General features: G+C 40.5%; 1 protein-coding gene across 1 annotated transcript in view; it reads right to left on the bottom strand.

Annotated features, from left to right (window-relative positions):
- UBE2H (ubiquitin conjugating enzyme E2 H) overlaps positions 1 to 19,262 on the bottom strand; it is a 67,118-nt gene that overhangs the window by 31,608 nt on the left and 16,248 nt on the right. Inside the window, exon 2 of the mRNA XM_073652507.1 lies at positions 368 to 444. Within this exon, the coding sequence (XP_073508608.1) occupies positions 368 to 444 (77 nt within the window). The remainder of the gene's footprint in view (positions 1 to 367; positions 445 to 19,262) is intronic.

The following is a 19,262-nucleotide window of genomic DNA, read 5'->3' as shown; positions in this document are numbered from 1 at the left end:
GTAGTTGTACAGGAGCCTGGCCAGAAGAAGTCAAGTCTGGTCTGCACGGTTAGAAGACTTATAATACAAAAGTATAGAAATCATCAACATTTCAGATGCTTTATATAGATGAAATTCGTTTAAAGGTCTAATAACAAGGTGGCTGACAGGTTCCCTTTAATTGAGGGATAATTTTCTGTGGCATACTGCACCAAGGGCAAACCCGTGCATATAGCTTTAACAGCTAAAAGGGAAGCCTACTGGAAAATGTGAATCCCACTCCTGAGTGTATCAAGAAATTATACTAAATCACTGATCAGCCTTACCTTGATGTAAGAGCCAAGATTATACCTGGAAGAAGTGGGGTAAACGTGATCGTAATACTTACTTCCTTGTGGTCCATAAAACTTCACTATAAATTCATTTAGACCTCCTAGGATTGTGACTTCATGTTTGCTTTCAATACTAAAAGCAGTATGTTAAGGAGAACACCACTAAAAATAATGGATTATAACATTCTACAGCTCAAGGAGTTATACATAAGATACTAAGAAGAGACACTTGACGTGTGCTTTTGATTCCAGTACTTTAAAAGGAATACATCACCTATTACTTTTTTTTTTAAAAGGAACTGATAGCACAGAATGACTGTTCAACCCAAGTACAGGCGCTCTGTGTTTCATGACGGGGCCAGTCATCTATATTCATCTTTCCACCTGCATGGTCTCCCTCTAGCTCTGCCTCTATGAAGCCAGAACGATCAAAGAAGCGCGAGGTGGAGATCGAGGGAAAACAAGCAGGAGTGAAGGTGTCTATAAATGACTGGCGCGTCCGTGAAGCACCAAGCACAGAATGACTGTTCAAACCAAGTCCCTTATCCAATTAAATCCAGATACTAATATTTTTTTAATTAGTTTTTATTTCATAATTGTATGCTTGTATTCTATTTGATGTACACGATTATGGGGCGGCCATCTTGCTGGCACTAACTGAGCATTTTGAGAGTTTTTATAGCAGCCACATACATAGTAATAGGAACCAGCAGACTAGAGATATTCATTCACTTCTATGAGAGTCTCTCCTAGGCATGCTCTGGTCCTATTTGCTATTTGTCCAAGTAAAGGGTCAAAAAAAAAAAAAAGGCAAAGGTCTCCCAGATGTTGGTACTAATACTAGACATCTGAGTAAGCAAGTAAGTGATAATTGTTTTAACACCTCAATAAACAGGCATAAATACTTAGGAGTACAGGAACATAATTATACATTACAATGCATAACTAAAGGTGCATTCACCCTGGCTGTTACACAGGCCGATGGATAATGATGGGGACAGAATGAGCAATAATATGATGGTTCTGTCACCATGCAGTATCCTGTTAATTACGGGTGCGTCGTGCTACTGACAACTATTTTTTTTTTTGCTAGCATAAATGATACAATCACCAAGTGTTTTGACCTTCTGTCGGGTGATAGCTGGTATGTTTAGATGGGGAGAGGGCAATCACTAGGGAAGGAGATTTCCTACAAAAGCTCATTCACATTATCTACTCATACGTGTCACCCAAGCTAAGTGCCATTGAAAACTCCTTAGTAACTGTCAATGAGCCAGATCTATAATAAATAATTTTAAGAATTCTGACAACTAACAATAAGTTGCTAAGGAGCATGCAAAACTTAAAGTTGTCATAATTAATTTGAAGGTGTATGTGGGGTGTCCTGTAGATTTTTCTGCGTAGAAATAGATTCCTCTAATAATACAAGTAGGTAGGTACACTTTGATAGAGGTCTTCACGGAAAAACAACTCTCCACAACCAACTGTTCCCAGCTTGTATTTCTAACCCTGGCTATAAGACTAAACTGTTCCTAGCATGCAGGACTCAAAGGCAGGCACACAATAGGTCTTACCCAAAGTCCACCATACAGGAATCACAGAGCCAGGCACATTATGTTCTCCTACAGATAGCCACCACACAGAAATCAAAGCCAGCACACGATGTTCACTAACACACATAGGAGCCTCTTGTCACAAATGAAAAATCTATTCCAGGAATCTGCACTGCCGCCATTACATGACAGCTTGTATTTTTTGCTAGAAGACATACAACATCAGCTAAAAATACAAAGTCAGAATGACGGTGTACTAACCTCTAACACTACAGCCAAATGCCCTAGTGTCCATACCTGAGCATGAAACAGATCATATCACATATGCTTCATATATAAATCAACATGAAGACATCAGCATACCTGTACAAACATGCTGAGCAGACATTCCAGCTCACTTCATTTGTGATAGAAGTGAGCAGCCATTAGAAATTCGGACCTGCCAAATGGCTATCAATTTAAAGCTACAGTCTTCATATATTACATAAATATATTAAAGTAGTCTGCACAATTGTGAAAGCTATGTGATTAAAACTAGTAGAGTACAGAAAACTATATTACGTCTTTCATCTCAAAAAGGGTTGTCCAGGCTTGTGATGCCTGCAGGCACACTGACTGCAGACCTCTGAATCCTGACAGCACAGTGTCAGAATTCTCCGGTGCTGCCAGTGAGAGCAATCACGTGACCACAAGCTTGTGAGTAGCATACTTCCGCACACATGACCACCCGGCAACACCAGAGAATCCTGCCAGCGTGCACACCGCACGCCCTCATGAAACGGAAGTCTGCAGTCACTGAGTGCTATAGGCATGTAGGGGAATAAGCCCCTACTAAAATCATACTTGTAGCATAGCTTTTAGTGGTTTAGTTGTCAGATATATATTATATATAGGAAGAAACCCTATCCCCTGCTGCCTATCCCCTACCATCAGCTTTGTAAGGTTAGCATTCCCAGGAGTAGTGCTCCCATACTAAGGCCCTGCCACAGCAGTTCTATATTGTGTTACAGGAGTAGGCAGATAATATACAGTCAAAAAGTGTTGGCACCCTTGACATTCTTCCAGAAAATGAAGTATTTCTCCCAGAAAATAATTGCAATTATACACATTTATTTCCTTTGTGTGTATTGGAACACCACAAAAAAATAAACAAAAAAAACAAATTGGACATAAAATTTCACACAATTCCCAAAAGGGTCCAGACACAATTGTTGATTCCCTCCACTTAATATTTGGTTGCGCACTCTTTGGAATAAATAACTGCAATCAATCGCTTATAACCATCTCAAGCTTCTGCCACCTCTCAACTGGAATTTTGGACCACTCTTCTTTTGCAAACTGCTCCAGGTCTCATTTGAAGGGCGCCATCTCCCAAAAGGAATTTCAAGATCTCTCCACAGGTGTTCAATGGGATTTAGATCATGTGGATCACTGCTGGCTACTTCAGAACTTTCCAGCGCTTTATTTACATCCAATTTTGTGAGCTTCTTGCAGTCTAGCATTTTTATTTCTGTCAGCAGTGGGGGTCCTCCTGGGTCTCCTACCATAAAGTTTAATTTCATTCAAATGTCGACGGATAGATCGCGCTGACACTGATGCACCCTGAGCCCACAGAACAACTTGAATTTCTTTGGCACTTGATTGGGGCTGTTTAACCACCATCCAGACTATCCCACATTGCAAGCTTTCATCAATTTTTCTCTGCCGTCCATGTCCAAGGGAGATTAGTTACAGTGCCATGGGTTGTAAATTTCTTGATTAATGTTGCAAACTGTGGATAAAGGAACTTCAAGATCTCTGGAGATGGACTGGTAACCTTGAGATTGCTGATATTTTTCAACAATTTTGGTTCTCAACTCCTCAGACAGTTCTCTTCTCCTCTTTCAGTTCTCCTTGCTTAGTGCGGCACACATAATGCAAAGATTGAGGCTGTGTGCCCACTATGCATTTAAGCGTTTTTGCAGAGGCAATTCCGCTGCAGAAACGCTTAAAAAAAACGCTTGGTAGAAGGCCTGCCAAGTTCCCCAATGATAATCTGCAGATTATCATTGTGGAAAAAAATGCAGCAGTACCAATTATTTTGCGGAAGCGCTGCGGTTTCGCCGCCATTGACTTGCATTGGAACGCACGTAATCCGCATCACTGGATCTGTACTTGCGGATTACATGTGTTTTAATTTGCAGATGGTACCCGGGTCTGGAGGAGAAAAGACTCTCCTCCGGACCCGGGTACCATAGAACCTGTAAAAAAAAAAAAAGAATAAAATAAAAAATAAATATGATACTTACCTTCTGATGGCCCCGGTGTGCTTGTCTTTGCTTGCCGGCAGATCGCGGTGGACTGAAGGACCTGCGCTGACGTCATTTAGTCATGTGAGGGCACGTCCTTCAGTGCACCGCGAGCTGCCGGCAAGCCAGGACGGATCGAATAAAGACTCCGGGGGCCATCAGAAGGTAAGCATAGATTTATTTTTTCATTTTTTACCATTCTTTACGGTCACACTATATAAATCCATGCCGGTTGCATGGATTTATATAGTGTGACCAAGTTGTCAAGCACTTTCCAAGTGATGCTAAAATCGCTTGGAAAGCGCTTGTCAACCCGCATGCGGAAATGCATGTGAAGAACGCTTCACATCCACTTGTCCCTGGCAGGAAAAACGCATGTACAATAGGCATGTACAATCCGCATGTGTTTTTTCTGCCAGGGAGATGCAGAAACGCTCAGGAAAAAATCTGGAGCATTTCTGCATCGTGGGCACATAGCCTGAGTCAACTTCTCCCCTTTTTTATCTGGCTTTAGGTGTGATTTTCATGTTGTTCAAACCTGTTACTTGCCACAGGTGAGTTTGTGCGAGCATTATATGCTTGAAACAAAGTTGCTTATCTGCAAATTTGGAAAGGTGCCAACAATTCTGTCTGGCCATTTTTTGAGGTTGTGTGTGAAATTATGTCCAATTTGCTTTTTATTTTTGAGTTATTCCTAACACACAAAGGAAATAAACATGTGTAATTGCAATCATTTTCTGGGAGAAATGCTTCATTTTCTGGAACAATTTCAAGAGTGCCAACACTCTCGGCCATGACTATTATATACATTATATTTTTGAGGGGGCTCTGGTGCACCCTTGGCATGGCCAAGGGCTCAGTGCACCAATTTGCCCACTCAATTTGCATACTGATCACTTTATCATATCTTGACTGACAGTGCTCACCGGGGCTGTGGATTCGGTAAGCCAAACCTCCGACGACTCAATTTCCATAACACCGACTCCAACTCCCTCATACATGGCTCATGTTTAAGTGATAAATTTAATGTAGCACAGATTAATCTCAGCTAAAAGTCTAGACCCTTAGATCAGGAATAGGACATTTCATAACTTTTCCATATTCTTATGAAAAAAATATTCCCCACAAACTGCATTGAACTACTGTACTCTATTATATATTTTAGGAGTTGGAGTCGGTCCATTTTATACAGACTGAGATTTCGACTCCACGACTCCAACTCCACAGCCGTGGTGCTCACCTAAACTCCATCAGCAGATCTACACCTCCGCATGGAGCAGCCCAGCTGCGTTCAGTGTCATTGCTGGCTTTCTTTTCTGGCTCCTGCCTGCTCTCCAGTCCCGAGGGGCAGCTACAGACAAGAGTCAGTGATAAAAGCCTGCAATGACTGAGTGCGACTGGGCTCCTGCATTGTCCATGTAGGAGCACAGAACCACAGATTAAGTTCAAATTGTGTTATGGTGCTCAGAGTCAGACAATATACATATATTTTTTTCTGGAAACTTTAATCTATACTATAGGTAAGATTGTTATAGGGGCCAAGTGCCCTACATACCTGCATAAGTTGTTTTATTAGTGTTCTGGTGTGACCGACTCCCTTTTAAGAAAACAAAGCAGTCTTAAGTAAAACGCAAACTATGTATAATGAAAAGTTCTGCAATTCCTTGTTACGTATAAGATCTCTGCTTGTATTCACTAACTAGAAACTGTTTCTGGTAGAGAATGACAATTTGCCCTGGTCCTGCAGTAAGATGCACAGCTTGTCGGAGGTTAAGCATATCCCTGCTGCGTGCTCAGAAGCCAAACAGATGAAGAGTTCCTCCGCCTCCGTACCAAGTAGCCACAGGGACTCTGGACATTAGTGCCGTAGAACAGCATTCAATAATGCAGGCATCACACTCACCCCTCCCCCCCATAGAAAAACAATAAATATATGAAATCTGAGATACACTATGGCAGAATGGGACAAGCCCCAAATGAGTTATTCATGGCGCTTTCACAGGGGAATCTGCAACAATATTGAGCCAACTGAGGCTGTAATGTAGTATGTGATCATGCGACGGACAGCTGCCCCATTTGTTTGCAGTCAGGGTAAGGACAAAGGTCTTGAAAATGAAGAATTGTTAGAGAAAAATTATATGGAGTAACATGATTAGAGCTTTATATGAATGTTTCTGATAAATGCCTGACAGGTGTATGTGTTTCCCCTGGGACTCAAACATGAGAAGAGAAATTGGTGACCCTGTTGGCCCACTCCCAGCTGCCACAATCTCTAGGCAGTTCACTGAAGTCAATGGAGAAAAATCTAGACAAGCGGCACTTGGCTCTTATAGTGCAATAAGCAAAGATCAAGAATCTATAAAAAACAAAAACATATACATTGGTTATAGTACTCTTTCGTATAACTAGCCATGAGGTTGGGACCATACAAAGCCTCAAGGACGTACTGCTTCTGCACCCTGTGTATTAATGAAAACGAAACCCTGTGATTGCCAGCTCTGCATGCCTGCACATAAAAGGCAATGTAAACTGCATATACTGTAGGCTCAACCACCTGTGAAAAATCTGCTACAGCAAAAACATTTTTCAGAATAAACTGGTGTTTGCAATTTGCGACATTTCCGAGTTTAGATGCGCTTCAAGTTCATCAATGTTTTACGCCAAGACACCAAATTTCAGTATGTGTGTCAAATATAAAAATGAGGGAAAAAAAAAAAGATGTGCTTAACCCTTTAGTGTGAAACTCCTTTATGAATGAGTTTCTATAGAAAAGTCCAAAAAATAGGCACTTCCTTAAGACAGGCCACAGCCCTCTTAAAAGGGCGTGGAACAAATACATGAATATTGCAACCTGTGTGTTCAATGTTCACAAATGTTATGTATAAAAATGTATAATTTTATGTATATTAAAAGATATTGTGTGACATTTGACACATTCTCCTGCTCCTCTCCAACGTTGTGAAATTTACTTAAAATATGCAAAAAGTCCCTGACTGGAGTAACATTTCTGGCAACGTGCATGGAGGCGCAAACCTCTAAGATGCCCTTAATACATTAAATGACTTGCGTCCCTTGATGAACTAGGTGCATCTTATTCCTCCACACCCATCATTAAGACTGCCATATGAAACACCAGTTTTAAAAACATTAGGGCCCCAGATTCTTTAAAGGGAATCTGTCAGCAGGTTTTTGCTACCTTATCTGAGAGCAAAACCTAAGATAGATACAAAATTAACACATACCCTGCTGTAAGGAAATAAGTAAACGCAAAAGTGCATATAAATAATGTAAGATACTTGGTAAATACAGTTTTTGATCAAAAAAAGTGTAAAAGCCATCCCACCAGCATCAAGGTGTACATAAATTCGGGATGGTCCTAACCTCTAGTATTAAAATCTTACCATGTGTCAAAGTGACGTCAATGTGGATAAGGGCAGAGCAGGACCAGGTCGCAAATATGGATACCCAGCCATGGGAAGCTATATAAACGTAATGTCCAGCTCAAAGAAAGGGAGGCCACATCCTTACCTACACCAAGTGCAGAAACCTGAAACTTAACCGGAAAAAAATGAACCGGAGTATAAGTCGGTATCCATGCAAAATATAGGAGCATGTTCATATCACGCCATAAAACAGACAAAACTCAAATTTGGGTACACCTTCACGCTGGTGGGATGGCTTTTACGCTGTGTGTTTTTGGGTTTTTTTTAAATAAAAAACGGTGTTTACCAAGTATCCCATGTTATATTCAGGTGCTTCTCACAAAATTAATTAGAATATCAAAAAGTTAAATTTATTTCAGTTCAATTCAAAAAGTGAAACTCATTATATAGAGTCATTACAGAGTGATCTATTTCAAGTGTTTATTTCTGTTAATGTTGAGGATTATGGCTTACAGCCAATGAAAACACAAAAGTCATTATCTCAGTAAATTAGAATGATTAACAAAAAACACCTGCAAAGGCTTCCGAAGCGTTTAAAAAGGTCCGTTTCAGTAGGCTCCACAATCATGGGGAAGACTGCTGACTTGACAGATGTCCAGAAGGCAGTCATTGACACACTCCACAAGAAGGGTAAGCCACAAAAGGTCATTGCTAAAGAAGCTGGCTGTTCATAGAGTGCTGTATCCAAGTATATTAATGGAAAGTTGAGTGGAAGGAAAAAGTGTGGTAGAAAAAGGTGCACAAGAAACTGGGATAACCGCAGCCTTGAAAGGATTGTTAAGAAAAAGCCATTTAAAAATTTGGAGATTCACAAGGAGTGGACTGCTGCTGGAGTCATTGCTTCAGCTTCAAGAGCCACCACACACAGACGTATCCAGGACATGGGCTACAAGTGTTGCATTCCTTGTGTCAAGCCACTCATGACCAGTAGACCACATCAGAAGCATCTTACCTGGGCCAAGGAGAAAAAGACCTGGACTACGTTGTTTTCAGATGAAAGTACATTTTTCATTTCATTTGGAAATCAAGGACCCAGAGTCTGGAGGAAGAGTGGAGAGGCCACAATCCAAGCTGCTTGAGGTCTAGTGTGAAGTTTCCACAATCAGTGATGGTTTGGGGAGCCATGTCATCTGCTGGTGTAGGTCCACTGTGTTTTATCAAGACCAAAGTCATCGCAGCCGTCTACCAGGAAATTTTAGAGAACTTCATGCTTCCCCCTGCCGACAAGCTTTTTGGAGATGGAAATTTCATTCTCCAGCAGGACTTGGCACCTGTCCTCACTGCCAAAAGTACCAATACCTGGTTTAAAAACAACACTATCACTGCGCTCGATTGGCCAGCAAACTCGCCTGACCTTAACCCCATAGAGAATCTATTATAGAGAATCTATGGGGTATTGTCAAGAGGAAGATGAGACACCAGACCCAACAATGCAGATGAGCTGAAGGCTGCTATCAAAGCAACCTGGGCTTCCATAACACCTCAGCAGTGCCACAGGCTGATCTCCTCCATGCCACGCCGCATTGATGCAGTAATTGATGCAAAAGGAGTCCCGACCAAGTATTGAGTGCATTTACTGAACATACATTTCGTAGGCCAATATTTCGGATTTTAAAATCATTTTCCAAGGTGTTGTTATAAAGTATTCTAATTTACTGATATAATGACTTGTGTTTTCATTGGCTGTAAGCCATAATCATAAACATTAACAGAAATAAACCCTTGAAATAGATCACTGTCTGTAATGACTATATAAAATGAGTTTCACTTTTTGTATTGAAGAACTGAAATAAATTAACTTTTTGATGATATTCTAATTTTGTGAGAAGCACCTGTATAAACACACTTGCTTTTACTTACAGCAGGGTATATGTTCATTTTGTTTCTATCTTACGTTTTGTCTGTTTAATGGCTAGTGTGAATATGCTTCTATATTTTGCATGCATACCAACCTATACTCCATTTCATTTTTTTTTTTTTCGGTTAACTCATCTGAGAGCAAACACACTCACACTCAGTATGCTGGCACGTACTATCCTAAGAACCTTACCACCTTTTAATAAACCAAATTAAAGGTTCTCCCTCTGCTTGTACCGAGACCCATGCACTTGCCACGACAATCTACTGCAGAAGCATACAGGTCATTTCCAGGCTTGGTTATCTTAAAGGGATGCATTCCTGTCATGACATTTTATAGGATGACGGAGCTCTGCCAGCTATAAATATAGCTATCTGTATACAAATGAGAGGCTGCAGGTAATGTGATCCCGAGAAAGACTGGAAAAGTAGAACTAGGAGCACAGGCAGTAACTATGTCAATGCACAATGCTAAACGGATCCAAACTCCAGAAATTACTGGCACATGTACAAAACATTTTCCGTGCCAATTGTTGTAGAATTAGAAAACAAAAAAAAAAAATTAAATGTTATTAACAAGTCAAAGAACTGGGCCTGGGGCCAAGATGATAAAACTGCATTATATAGAATGCTACTTATATAAAGACACCTCTTAAGCATAAATATATAGACCTATGTAAAATATATATATATATATATATATATATATATATATATATATATATATATATATATATATATATATATATATATATATATATATATATATATATATATATATATATATAAAGAAATTGAAGACTGAGTCAGGGACAACTATAATATATAATGCCACCTATACACAGCTCACATATCTACTGTATGAAACAGGAAAAAGTCAAGGAGTAAAGGGACCATTTTACAACAAATGAGCTGGCCACATGTATGCAACGTATAAGGTCAGCAAAGCCAACAATGAACTGCCACGCTGAGCATAAGGGTCTTTTATAGACCAGTGCTGACAACCAAATCCAAGAGCTTGAAAGTTTTCTAAAAGCACAGAACAGCAATGGAAACCATATCTGCCTACAGTAAACAGCCACTACACAGGATCTAAAAGTAGCAGAATTGCATTTATTTGCCAAGATTTAAAATGTAGCGGCCATATGGAGACCGTGAGCAAGTAAGACAAAATTACATCCTATCCACATAATCGGTCACAGTTCTCAAGCTAAATGGGTCACAACTAGTGATAATCGAGTATGTTTCATTAACTCTTTCTGCGAGCACGCTCGGGTGTTCGCCGGGTATTTTGACGTGCTCTGCATTTCCTTTACTGTCGCTGCGCCTGCAAGTGTCATTACTATTAGACAGCTGTGACACATGCAGTTTGCCCGTCGAACAGCGATTGCCCACCATACAAGGCACAATGTAAGCAAGTCAACTAATTGGTGGTGTAAACCATTTATCAAACTGCATGAACCATTTTGACAAATTTGGAGCTTTTTAAAACTGTCTTGTCTGTTCACACTGTAAGAATTAGACAGTTTTGATAAATATGCCCTACTCTGTACTGCTTTGGAGAATTTTTTCATGTTTAGAATATTGTATCATTCTATTAACAATGGAGCAACCTTTAGGTTGTCTATGGGGAAAAAGGAATGGCTTCAAAAAAGCCAAACTGATGGGACCTCAGTGCGCTACCCTATACAGCCAATAGTGTGGGGATACGGTTCAATGTTGAGTTCATGCGCTATTGCAGAGGTGAATAATCAAGGATGTAAAGGCTGGATTCACATGTAGTAGTGGTAGTATGCTGCACAAAAGGCATACATTTTTATTAGAATTTTAATATGCTAATAATAATAATAATAATAATAATAATATGTGGGGTTTCAACAGTAAAACACATGTAGTCACAAGGTTTTAAGAGTAAAAAAAATAAAAAAAAATACAGGAGCACCAATAACTGCATAACAATACAGCAGTAACTTGTGTTAAAACACAAAACCGGGTTGTAATAAGCCTTAAAGAGTTACCCCCCAAGTTTTCAGAACGGAACGTCCAACAAGCTCATGTAGGCGTGATTGTCAGTCATCCAAATACTGCTAGTAAAGTGATAATTTGAGATCTCACCTGAAACAAACCTGTCACCAAGAAAATGCAATGCGATCTGCGGGCACCATGTTCTAGAGAAGGAGGAGGTGAGCAGAATTATGTGATTTTGTGAGAAAACATTCAGTATAACATGTGATTTCATCATTTAATCCTCTGATTTATCTGGGATTTCCGGTCCAGTGGGCGGGGCTATCAGTGACGGACAGCTATCTATATAAAAGTGCAAACAAAGATAGCTGTCAGTTATTGATAGCCCCGCCCACTGGACAAAAAATCCCAGAAAGAGCAGAGGATTAAATGATGAAAATACAGGTTATACCTAGTCTTTTCTCACAACACTATACATCAATCTGCTGAGCTCCCTCTGCTTTATAACATGACGCCTGCAGATTATACTGCATTTTCATGGTGACAGGTTTCCTTTAAGCATATTCCCCTCTAGAAGCAATACTTCTAGGGAAAATACGTATCCATTATGGACAAATTTTTATTCAATGGATTAATTAAAAAAAAAAGTAAAGAAATTAAAAGCAAAAACCATAAAGTATGGCCTTAGACTCCTACTGGTGCTAAATTACAGCTTCAAACAGCTTGGTACAGAGTAATAACACACTTTTCCAAGCCATTTCTAAAAAGTGCCGCTCTAACTTCCTAATACCACTTTCAGTATTGCGGAGATAAAAAAAAAAAAAGTATAAAAACCTGTGAAGAACGTGCATGTGTATATATACAGGGTGGTCCAAAAGTAGGTGGCCAGAAAATAACATTTATTTTGATTTATATACAAAATTATATTTACTAACACAAGCATAACATTGACAATTAAATTTTATTCTGAACAATAATACAAAAGCCCTTAAATTTTATTAACGCAGGTGCTGAAACTGTTTTCCATTACAATTTGCACAGCTTTGAAATCTGCCTCTTACGCTTCGACAAACTTTTTTGCACAAGTCTCTTTGGGTATTAATTTCTTGAAATGCATCTCTTATGTAATTTTTCAAATCACTGACACTTTTTGGTTTTCGACTACCACTTGAAGCTCATCAAGAGAATGCCAAGAGTGTGCAAAGCAGTCATCAAAGCAAAAGGTGGCTACTTTGAAGAACCTAGAATATAAGACATATTTTCAGTTGTTTCACACTTTTTTGTTAAGTATATAATTCCACATGTGTTAATTCATAGTTTTGATGCCTTCAGTGTGAATGCACAATTTCCATAGTCCCGAAAATACAGAAAAATCTTTAAATAAGGTGTGTCCAAACTTTTGGTCTGTACTATGTATGTATGTATGCACTTTCACAATGCACTGTGTGTGTGTGTGTGTGTGTGTGTGTGTGTGTGTGTGTGTGTGTGTGTGTGTGTGTGTGTGTGTGTGTGTGTATATTATATATACACACACACACATATTACTGTATATATACATACACACACTCACACACACACACACACACACAGTGCATTATGAAAGTGTTTGTTTGAAGCCAGAAATGTGGCAAAAGGTAGAAAAGTTCAAGGGGGACAAAGATATAAAATTCTAATTTTCTGGGGAAGAATCAACAACAAGTGGGACACAATCGTGAAGTGGAACGAAATTTATTGGATATTTTAAACTTTAACAAATTAAAAACTGAAAAGTGTGGCGTGCAATATTATTCGGCCCCCTTGAGTTAATACTTTGTAGCACCACCTTTTGCTGCGATTACAGCTGCAAGTCTCTTGGGGTATGTCTCTGTCAGTTTTGCACATCGAGAGGCTGAAATTCTTGCCCGTTCTAACTTGCAAAACAGCTCGAGCTCATTGAGGTTGGATGGAGGGAGTTTGTGAACAGCAGTTTTCAGCTCTTTCCACAGATTCTCGATTGGATTCCGGTCTGGACTTTGACTTGGCCATTCTAACACCTGGATACGTTTATTTTTGAACCATTCCATTGTAGATTTTGCTTTATGTTTGGGATCACTGTCTTGTTGGAAGATAAATCTCCGTCCCAGTCTCAGGTCTTTTGCAGACTCCAACAGGTTTTCTTCCAGAATGGTCCTGTATTTGGCTCTGTCCATCTTCCCATCAATTTTAACCATCTTCCCTGTCCCTGCTGAAGAAAAGCAGGCCCAAACCATGATGCTGCCACCACCATGTTTGACAGTGGGGATGGTGTTTTGAGGGTGCTGAGCTGTGTTCCTTTAACGCCAAACGTATCGTTTTGCATTGTGGCGAAAAAGTTCGATGTTGGTTTCATCTGACCAGAGCACCTTATTCCACATGTTTGGTGTGTCTCCCAGGTGGCTTGTGGCAAACTTCAAACGAGACTTTTTATGGATATCTTTGAGAAATGGCTTTCTTGTTGCCATTCTTCCATAAAGGCCAGATTTGTGAAGTGTACGACTGACTGTTGTCCTATGGACAAACTCTCCCACTTCAGCTGTAGATCTCTGCAGTTCATCCAGAGTGATCATGGGCCTTTTGGCTGCATCTCTGATCAGTCTTCTCCTTGTTCGAGATGAAAGTTTAGAGGGACGGCCGGGTCTTGGTAGATTTGGAGTGGTCCGATACTCCTTCCATTTCAATATGATCGCTTGCACAGTGCTAGTTGAGATGTTTAAAACTTGGGAAATCTTTTTGTATCCAAATCCGGCTTTAAACTTCGCCACAACAGTATCTCGGACCTGCCTGGTGTGTTCCTTGGTCTTCATGATGCTTTCTGCACTTGAAACAGAACCCTGAGACTATCACAGAGCAGGTGAATTTATACGGAGACTTGATTACACAGGTGGATTATTTTTATCATTACCAGTCATTTAGGACAACATTGGGATCATTCAGGGATCCTCACTGAACTTCTGGAGTGAGTTTGCTGCACTGAAAGTAAAGGGGCCGAATAATATTGCACGCCCCACTTTTCAGTTTTTAATTTGTTAAAGTTTAAAATATACAATAAATTTCATTCCACTTCACGATTGTGTCCCACTTGTTGTTGATTCTTCCCCAAAAAATTAGAATTTTATATCTTTATGTTTGAAACCAGAAATGTGGCAAAAGGTAGAAAAGTTCAAGGGGGCCCAAATACTTTCACAATGCACTGTATATATATGTTTATATTATAATATACAGGGTGGTCCAAAAGTAGGTGGACAGAAAGTGTAATAAGGTTATGAAGGTTATGGAACAGTCACAGGAGATAAGCATCACGAAATTCTAATGAATCAAGTTGTTCCCCAGTTACAGCAACAGCCCTATTCAAATTACCTTTATTTCCAACAAGATGGGGCCCCTCCACATTATTCAAGAGTAGTCTGCGAGTATCTTGATGAAACATTTCCTAATAAATGGATTGGCCGAAGAAGCCCACTTGATTGGCCGTGTGGCACGTTCACCAGACTTGACCCCAATGGATTTTTTCTTTTGGGGAGTACTCAAGGACAAAGTTTATAGTCGAAAACCAAAAAGTGTCAGTGATTTGAAAAATTACATAAGAGATGCATTTCAAGAAATTAATACCCAAAGAGACTTGTGGAAAAAAGTTTGTCGAAGCGTAAGAGGCAGATTTCAAAGCTGTGCAAATTGTGATGGAAAACAGTTTGAGCACCTGCGTTAATAAAATTTAAGGGCTTTTGTATTATTGTTCAGAATAAAATTTAATTGTCAATGTTATGCTTGTGTTAGTAAATATTTTTATATATAAATCAAAATAAATGTTATTTTCTGGCCACCTACTTTTGGACCACCCTGTATATATTATAATATAAATATATTATAATATACATATATATATATTTTATATTCTATATACATACACACACACACACACACACACACACACCTCAAAAAAATAAAGGGAACACTTAAACAGAATATAATTCCAAGTAAATCAAACTTCTGTGAAATCAAACTGTCCACTTAGTAAGCAACACTGATTGACAATCAATTTCACATGCTGTTGCGCAAATGGAATAGGCAATAGATGGAAATTATTGGCAATTATCAAGACACCCTCAATAAAGGAGTGGTTCTGCAGGTGGGGACCACAGACCATATCTCAGTACCAATGCTTTCTGGCTGATGTTTTGGTCACTTTTGAATGTTGGTTGTGCTTTCACACTCGTAGTAGCATGAGACCAACTCTACAACCCACAGAAGTTGCTCAGGTAGTGCAGCTCATCCAGGATGACACATAAATGCGAGCTGTGGCAAGAAGGTTTGCTGTGTCTGTCAGCGTAGTGTCCAGAGGCTGGAGGCGCTACCAGGAGAGGCCCAAAGAACACCGTCCCCACTGTCAGGCATGGAGGTGGAAACATTATGTTTTGGGAGGTGTTTCTCTGCTAAGGCCTCAGGACTACTTCACCGCATCAATGGGAGAATGGATGGAGCCATGTACTGTAAAATCCTGAATGACATCTTCCTTCCCTCTGCCAGGACATTAAAAATAGGTCGTGGCTGGGTCTTCCGGCAAGACAATGACCCAAAACATACAGCCAAGGCAACAAAGGAGGGGCTCAAAAAGAAGCACATTAAGGTCATGGAGTGGCCTAGCCAGTCTCCAGACCTTAATCCCATAGAAAACTTATGGAGGGAGTTAAAGCTCCGAATTACCAAGGGACAGCCTCAAAATCTGAATGATTTAGAGATGATCTGCAAAGAGGAGTGGACCAAAATTCCTCCTGACATGTGCGCAACCCTCATCATCAACTAAAAAAACATCTGACTGCTGTGCTTGCCAACAGGGGTTTTGCCACCAAGTATTAAGTGTTGTTTGCCAGAGGGATCAAATACTTATATCTCACTGCAAAATGGAAATAAATTTATCTAAATTTATACAATGTGATTTTCTTGATTTTTTTTTAGGATATTCTCTTTCAATGTTAAAATTAACCTACAGAAACACACACACAGACACAGACAGAAAGAGGAGAAGAGAACTGTCTGATGAGTTGAGAACCAAAATTGTTGAAAAACAACAGCAATCTCCAGAGATCTTGATGTTCCTTTATCCACAGTGCACAACATAATCAAGAAGTTACAACACATGGCACTGAAGCCAATCTTCATTGGACGTGGACGGCAGAGAAAAATTGATATAAGGTTGCAACACAATAGTCTGGATGGTGGATGAGCAGCCGCAATCAAGTTCCAAAAAAATTCAAGCTGTTCTGCAGGCTCAGGTTGCATCAGTGTCAGCGCAAACTATCCGGCAACATTTGAATGAAATGCTATAGCAGGAGACCTAGGAGGACCCCACTGCTGACAAGACATAAAACAGCTAGACTGCAGTTTGCCAAAAAGTACGCGAGTAAGCCAAAATCCTTCTGGGAAAAAGTGTGATATGACAGAGGAGACCAAGATAGAATGATGTTCTTTACCAAAAAGCTCTATCTTTTACCGAAAATGGAATTAGGGGTAAAGAACACCGAACCTACAGTCAAATATGGTGGAGATTTAAAGATGTTTTGGAGGTGTATTGCTAACTCTGGTACTAGGTGCCTTGATTGTGTGCAAGGCATCATGAAATCTGAAGATTACCAAAGGATTTTGGGTCGCAATATAGTGCCCAGTGTCAGAAAGCTGGGTTTGCGTCCTAGGTCACAGGTCTTCCAGCAAAACCGTGACCACAAACATCCTTCAATAAGCGCCCAAAAATGGATGAAAACAAAGTTCTGGAGAGTCCTGTCCTGAAGTGGCCAGCAATGACTCCAGATGATCCAAATCCCATTGAACACCTGTGGAGAGCTCTTAAAATTGCTGTTGGAAGAAAGCACCCTTCAAATGAGAGACCTGGAGCAGTTTGCAAAAGAAGAGTGGTCCAAAATTCCAGTTGAGGGGGTCTAAGAAGTTTGTTGATGGTTATAGGAAGCGATTGGTTGCAGTTATTTATGGCACCAACAATTTTGTCCAGCCCATTTTTGGAGTTGTGTGAACTTATGTCCAATTTCTCTGTTTTTTTGTGTTGTTCCGCCGGGTTATTACAACAACTTTACCTACACCATAGGACACCTATTAAGTGTGAGACTATAATTGATTTTAGGGAGTGCTCCCATAAACATGATGGGAGGGAATATAAGAGTGCTGTCATGGGTTTCGAAAAATCCCGTTTCCGGTAAGTAACTAAGATTTTATCGATCACCCATGACAGCACCACGAGAGAATTACAGAGACCAACGTGATCCAGTGAGGAACCACAGCCTGGAGCACCCTGTCCCAAAGGTGAGATCAGCAGATACACCCATATCTAATCTATAGTGTCTATAGAATGTAGACGGAGAAGACCAGGTAGCGGCCTCACAAATCTCTTCTATCGAGACATCCACCTTCTCTGCCCAGGAGGTTGCCATGGCCCAAGTGGGATGAGCCTTTAAACCTTCCGGTACTTCCTCGCTGCTTGAAGCCTAAGCTAGAGAAATGGCCTCCCTAATCCATCTAGCAATGGTGGATTTTGCGACTTTAAACCCTTTCCTAGACCCTTGGCAAGACACAGAAAGACCTATCCTTTCTAAAGTCTTTAGTAGCTGAAAGGTACCTAATGTATGCACTTTCTCCCCCTTCTGGTTCCTTGGATTAGAACAAAAGGAGGGTAGAACAACTTCCTGAAGCCTATGGAAACGAGTGGCTACCTTAGGAAGATAGGCTGTATCTGGTCTAAATATCACTGTCGTCCAGGATCTGTGTAAATGGTGGTGCTCCAGACAGCCAGAAGGGTTAGCGACATCCAGGCCCTGAGGTCAAAGCTATTAGCAAGGTTGTTTTAAGGGAAAGGATTTTAAGGGTTACTGACTCTAGTGGCTCAATCGGCATGTTAGTCAAGGCTGTTAGAACTAAATTTAGGTCCCATGGCACTAAGTTCACCTTAACAATGGGCCTAGATCTAGAAGCTGCCTCAATGAATTGTGAAACCCAATAGCTTCCTGCCAGATCGCAGCAATACAGAGCGCCGAGGGCTGACACCTGAACTTTTAGAGTGTTGGTGGATAAGCCTAATTCAAGGCCTTTTAGTAGAAATTCCAAAATCTTTCCTATTGGTGCCCCCCTCCTCCACCCTAGAACCTGAAAAAGGATTAAAAAAAAAAATGTCCAGGTTCTAGCATATATCCAGGTTGTAACAGGCTTTCTACTCTGCAGCAGTGGCTATGAGATTTTGGTAAAATCCTTTTTGGTTTTAGCAGTGTCCTTTCAAGTTCCACACCGTCAAGTGGAGGCCGGTTGCTTGTGGATGGAATGTTAGCCCTTGGGAGAGGAGGTCAGGGATCTCGGGGAAGACCCACAGATCGGACACGGACATGCTCCTCAGGCATGAGAACCAAAGCCTCCTTGGATAGAAGGGGGCAATCAACACAATACTCGCCTTGTCTTCCCTGATCTTTCTTATGACCATGGAAAGCAGTGACAAAATAGGGGGGGGGGGGCATACGCCAGGCTGAAATCCCAGGGTATCAGGAGAGTGTCTACCGCTAAGGGATTCTCCCAGGGGTTTAGAGAACAGAAGTTCCTCACTTTCCAATTCAGCTTTGTGGCAAAAAGATCTTCCACCGGAGGACCCCACCATTGTACTATCTGGGTGAATACCTCTTGATTCAGTACCCATTCCCCTTGCGTTAGAGGATGGCAGCTTAGGAAATCCAATCTAGTGTTTTCTTTTCCCCTTATATGGAGGCCAGTCAAGGAGAGGAGATGTCTTTCTGCGATCTGAAAGAGAATCTGTCACCCTCATCAATGATTTAGACCGTG

The sequence above is a fragment of the Phyllobates terribilis genome, unplaced genomic scaffold (genome assembly GCF_046119375.1).
Source record: "Phyllobates terribilis strain yellow unplaced genomic scaffold, ASM4611937v1 Scaffold_11__3_contigs__length_659146591, whole genome shotgun sequence".
Classification (NCBI taxonomy): Eukaryota; Metazoa; Chordata; class Amphibia; order Anura; family Dendrobatidae; genus Phyllobates; species Phyllobates terribilis.
This window is presented reverse-complemented; position numbering and strand designations above follow the sequence as displayed.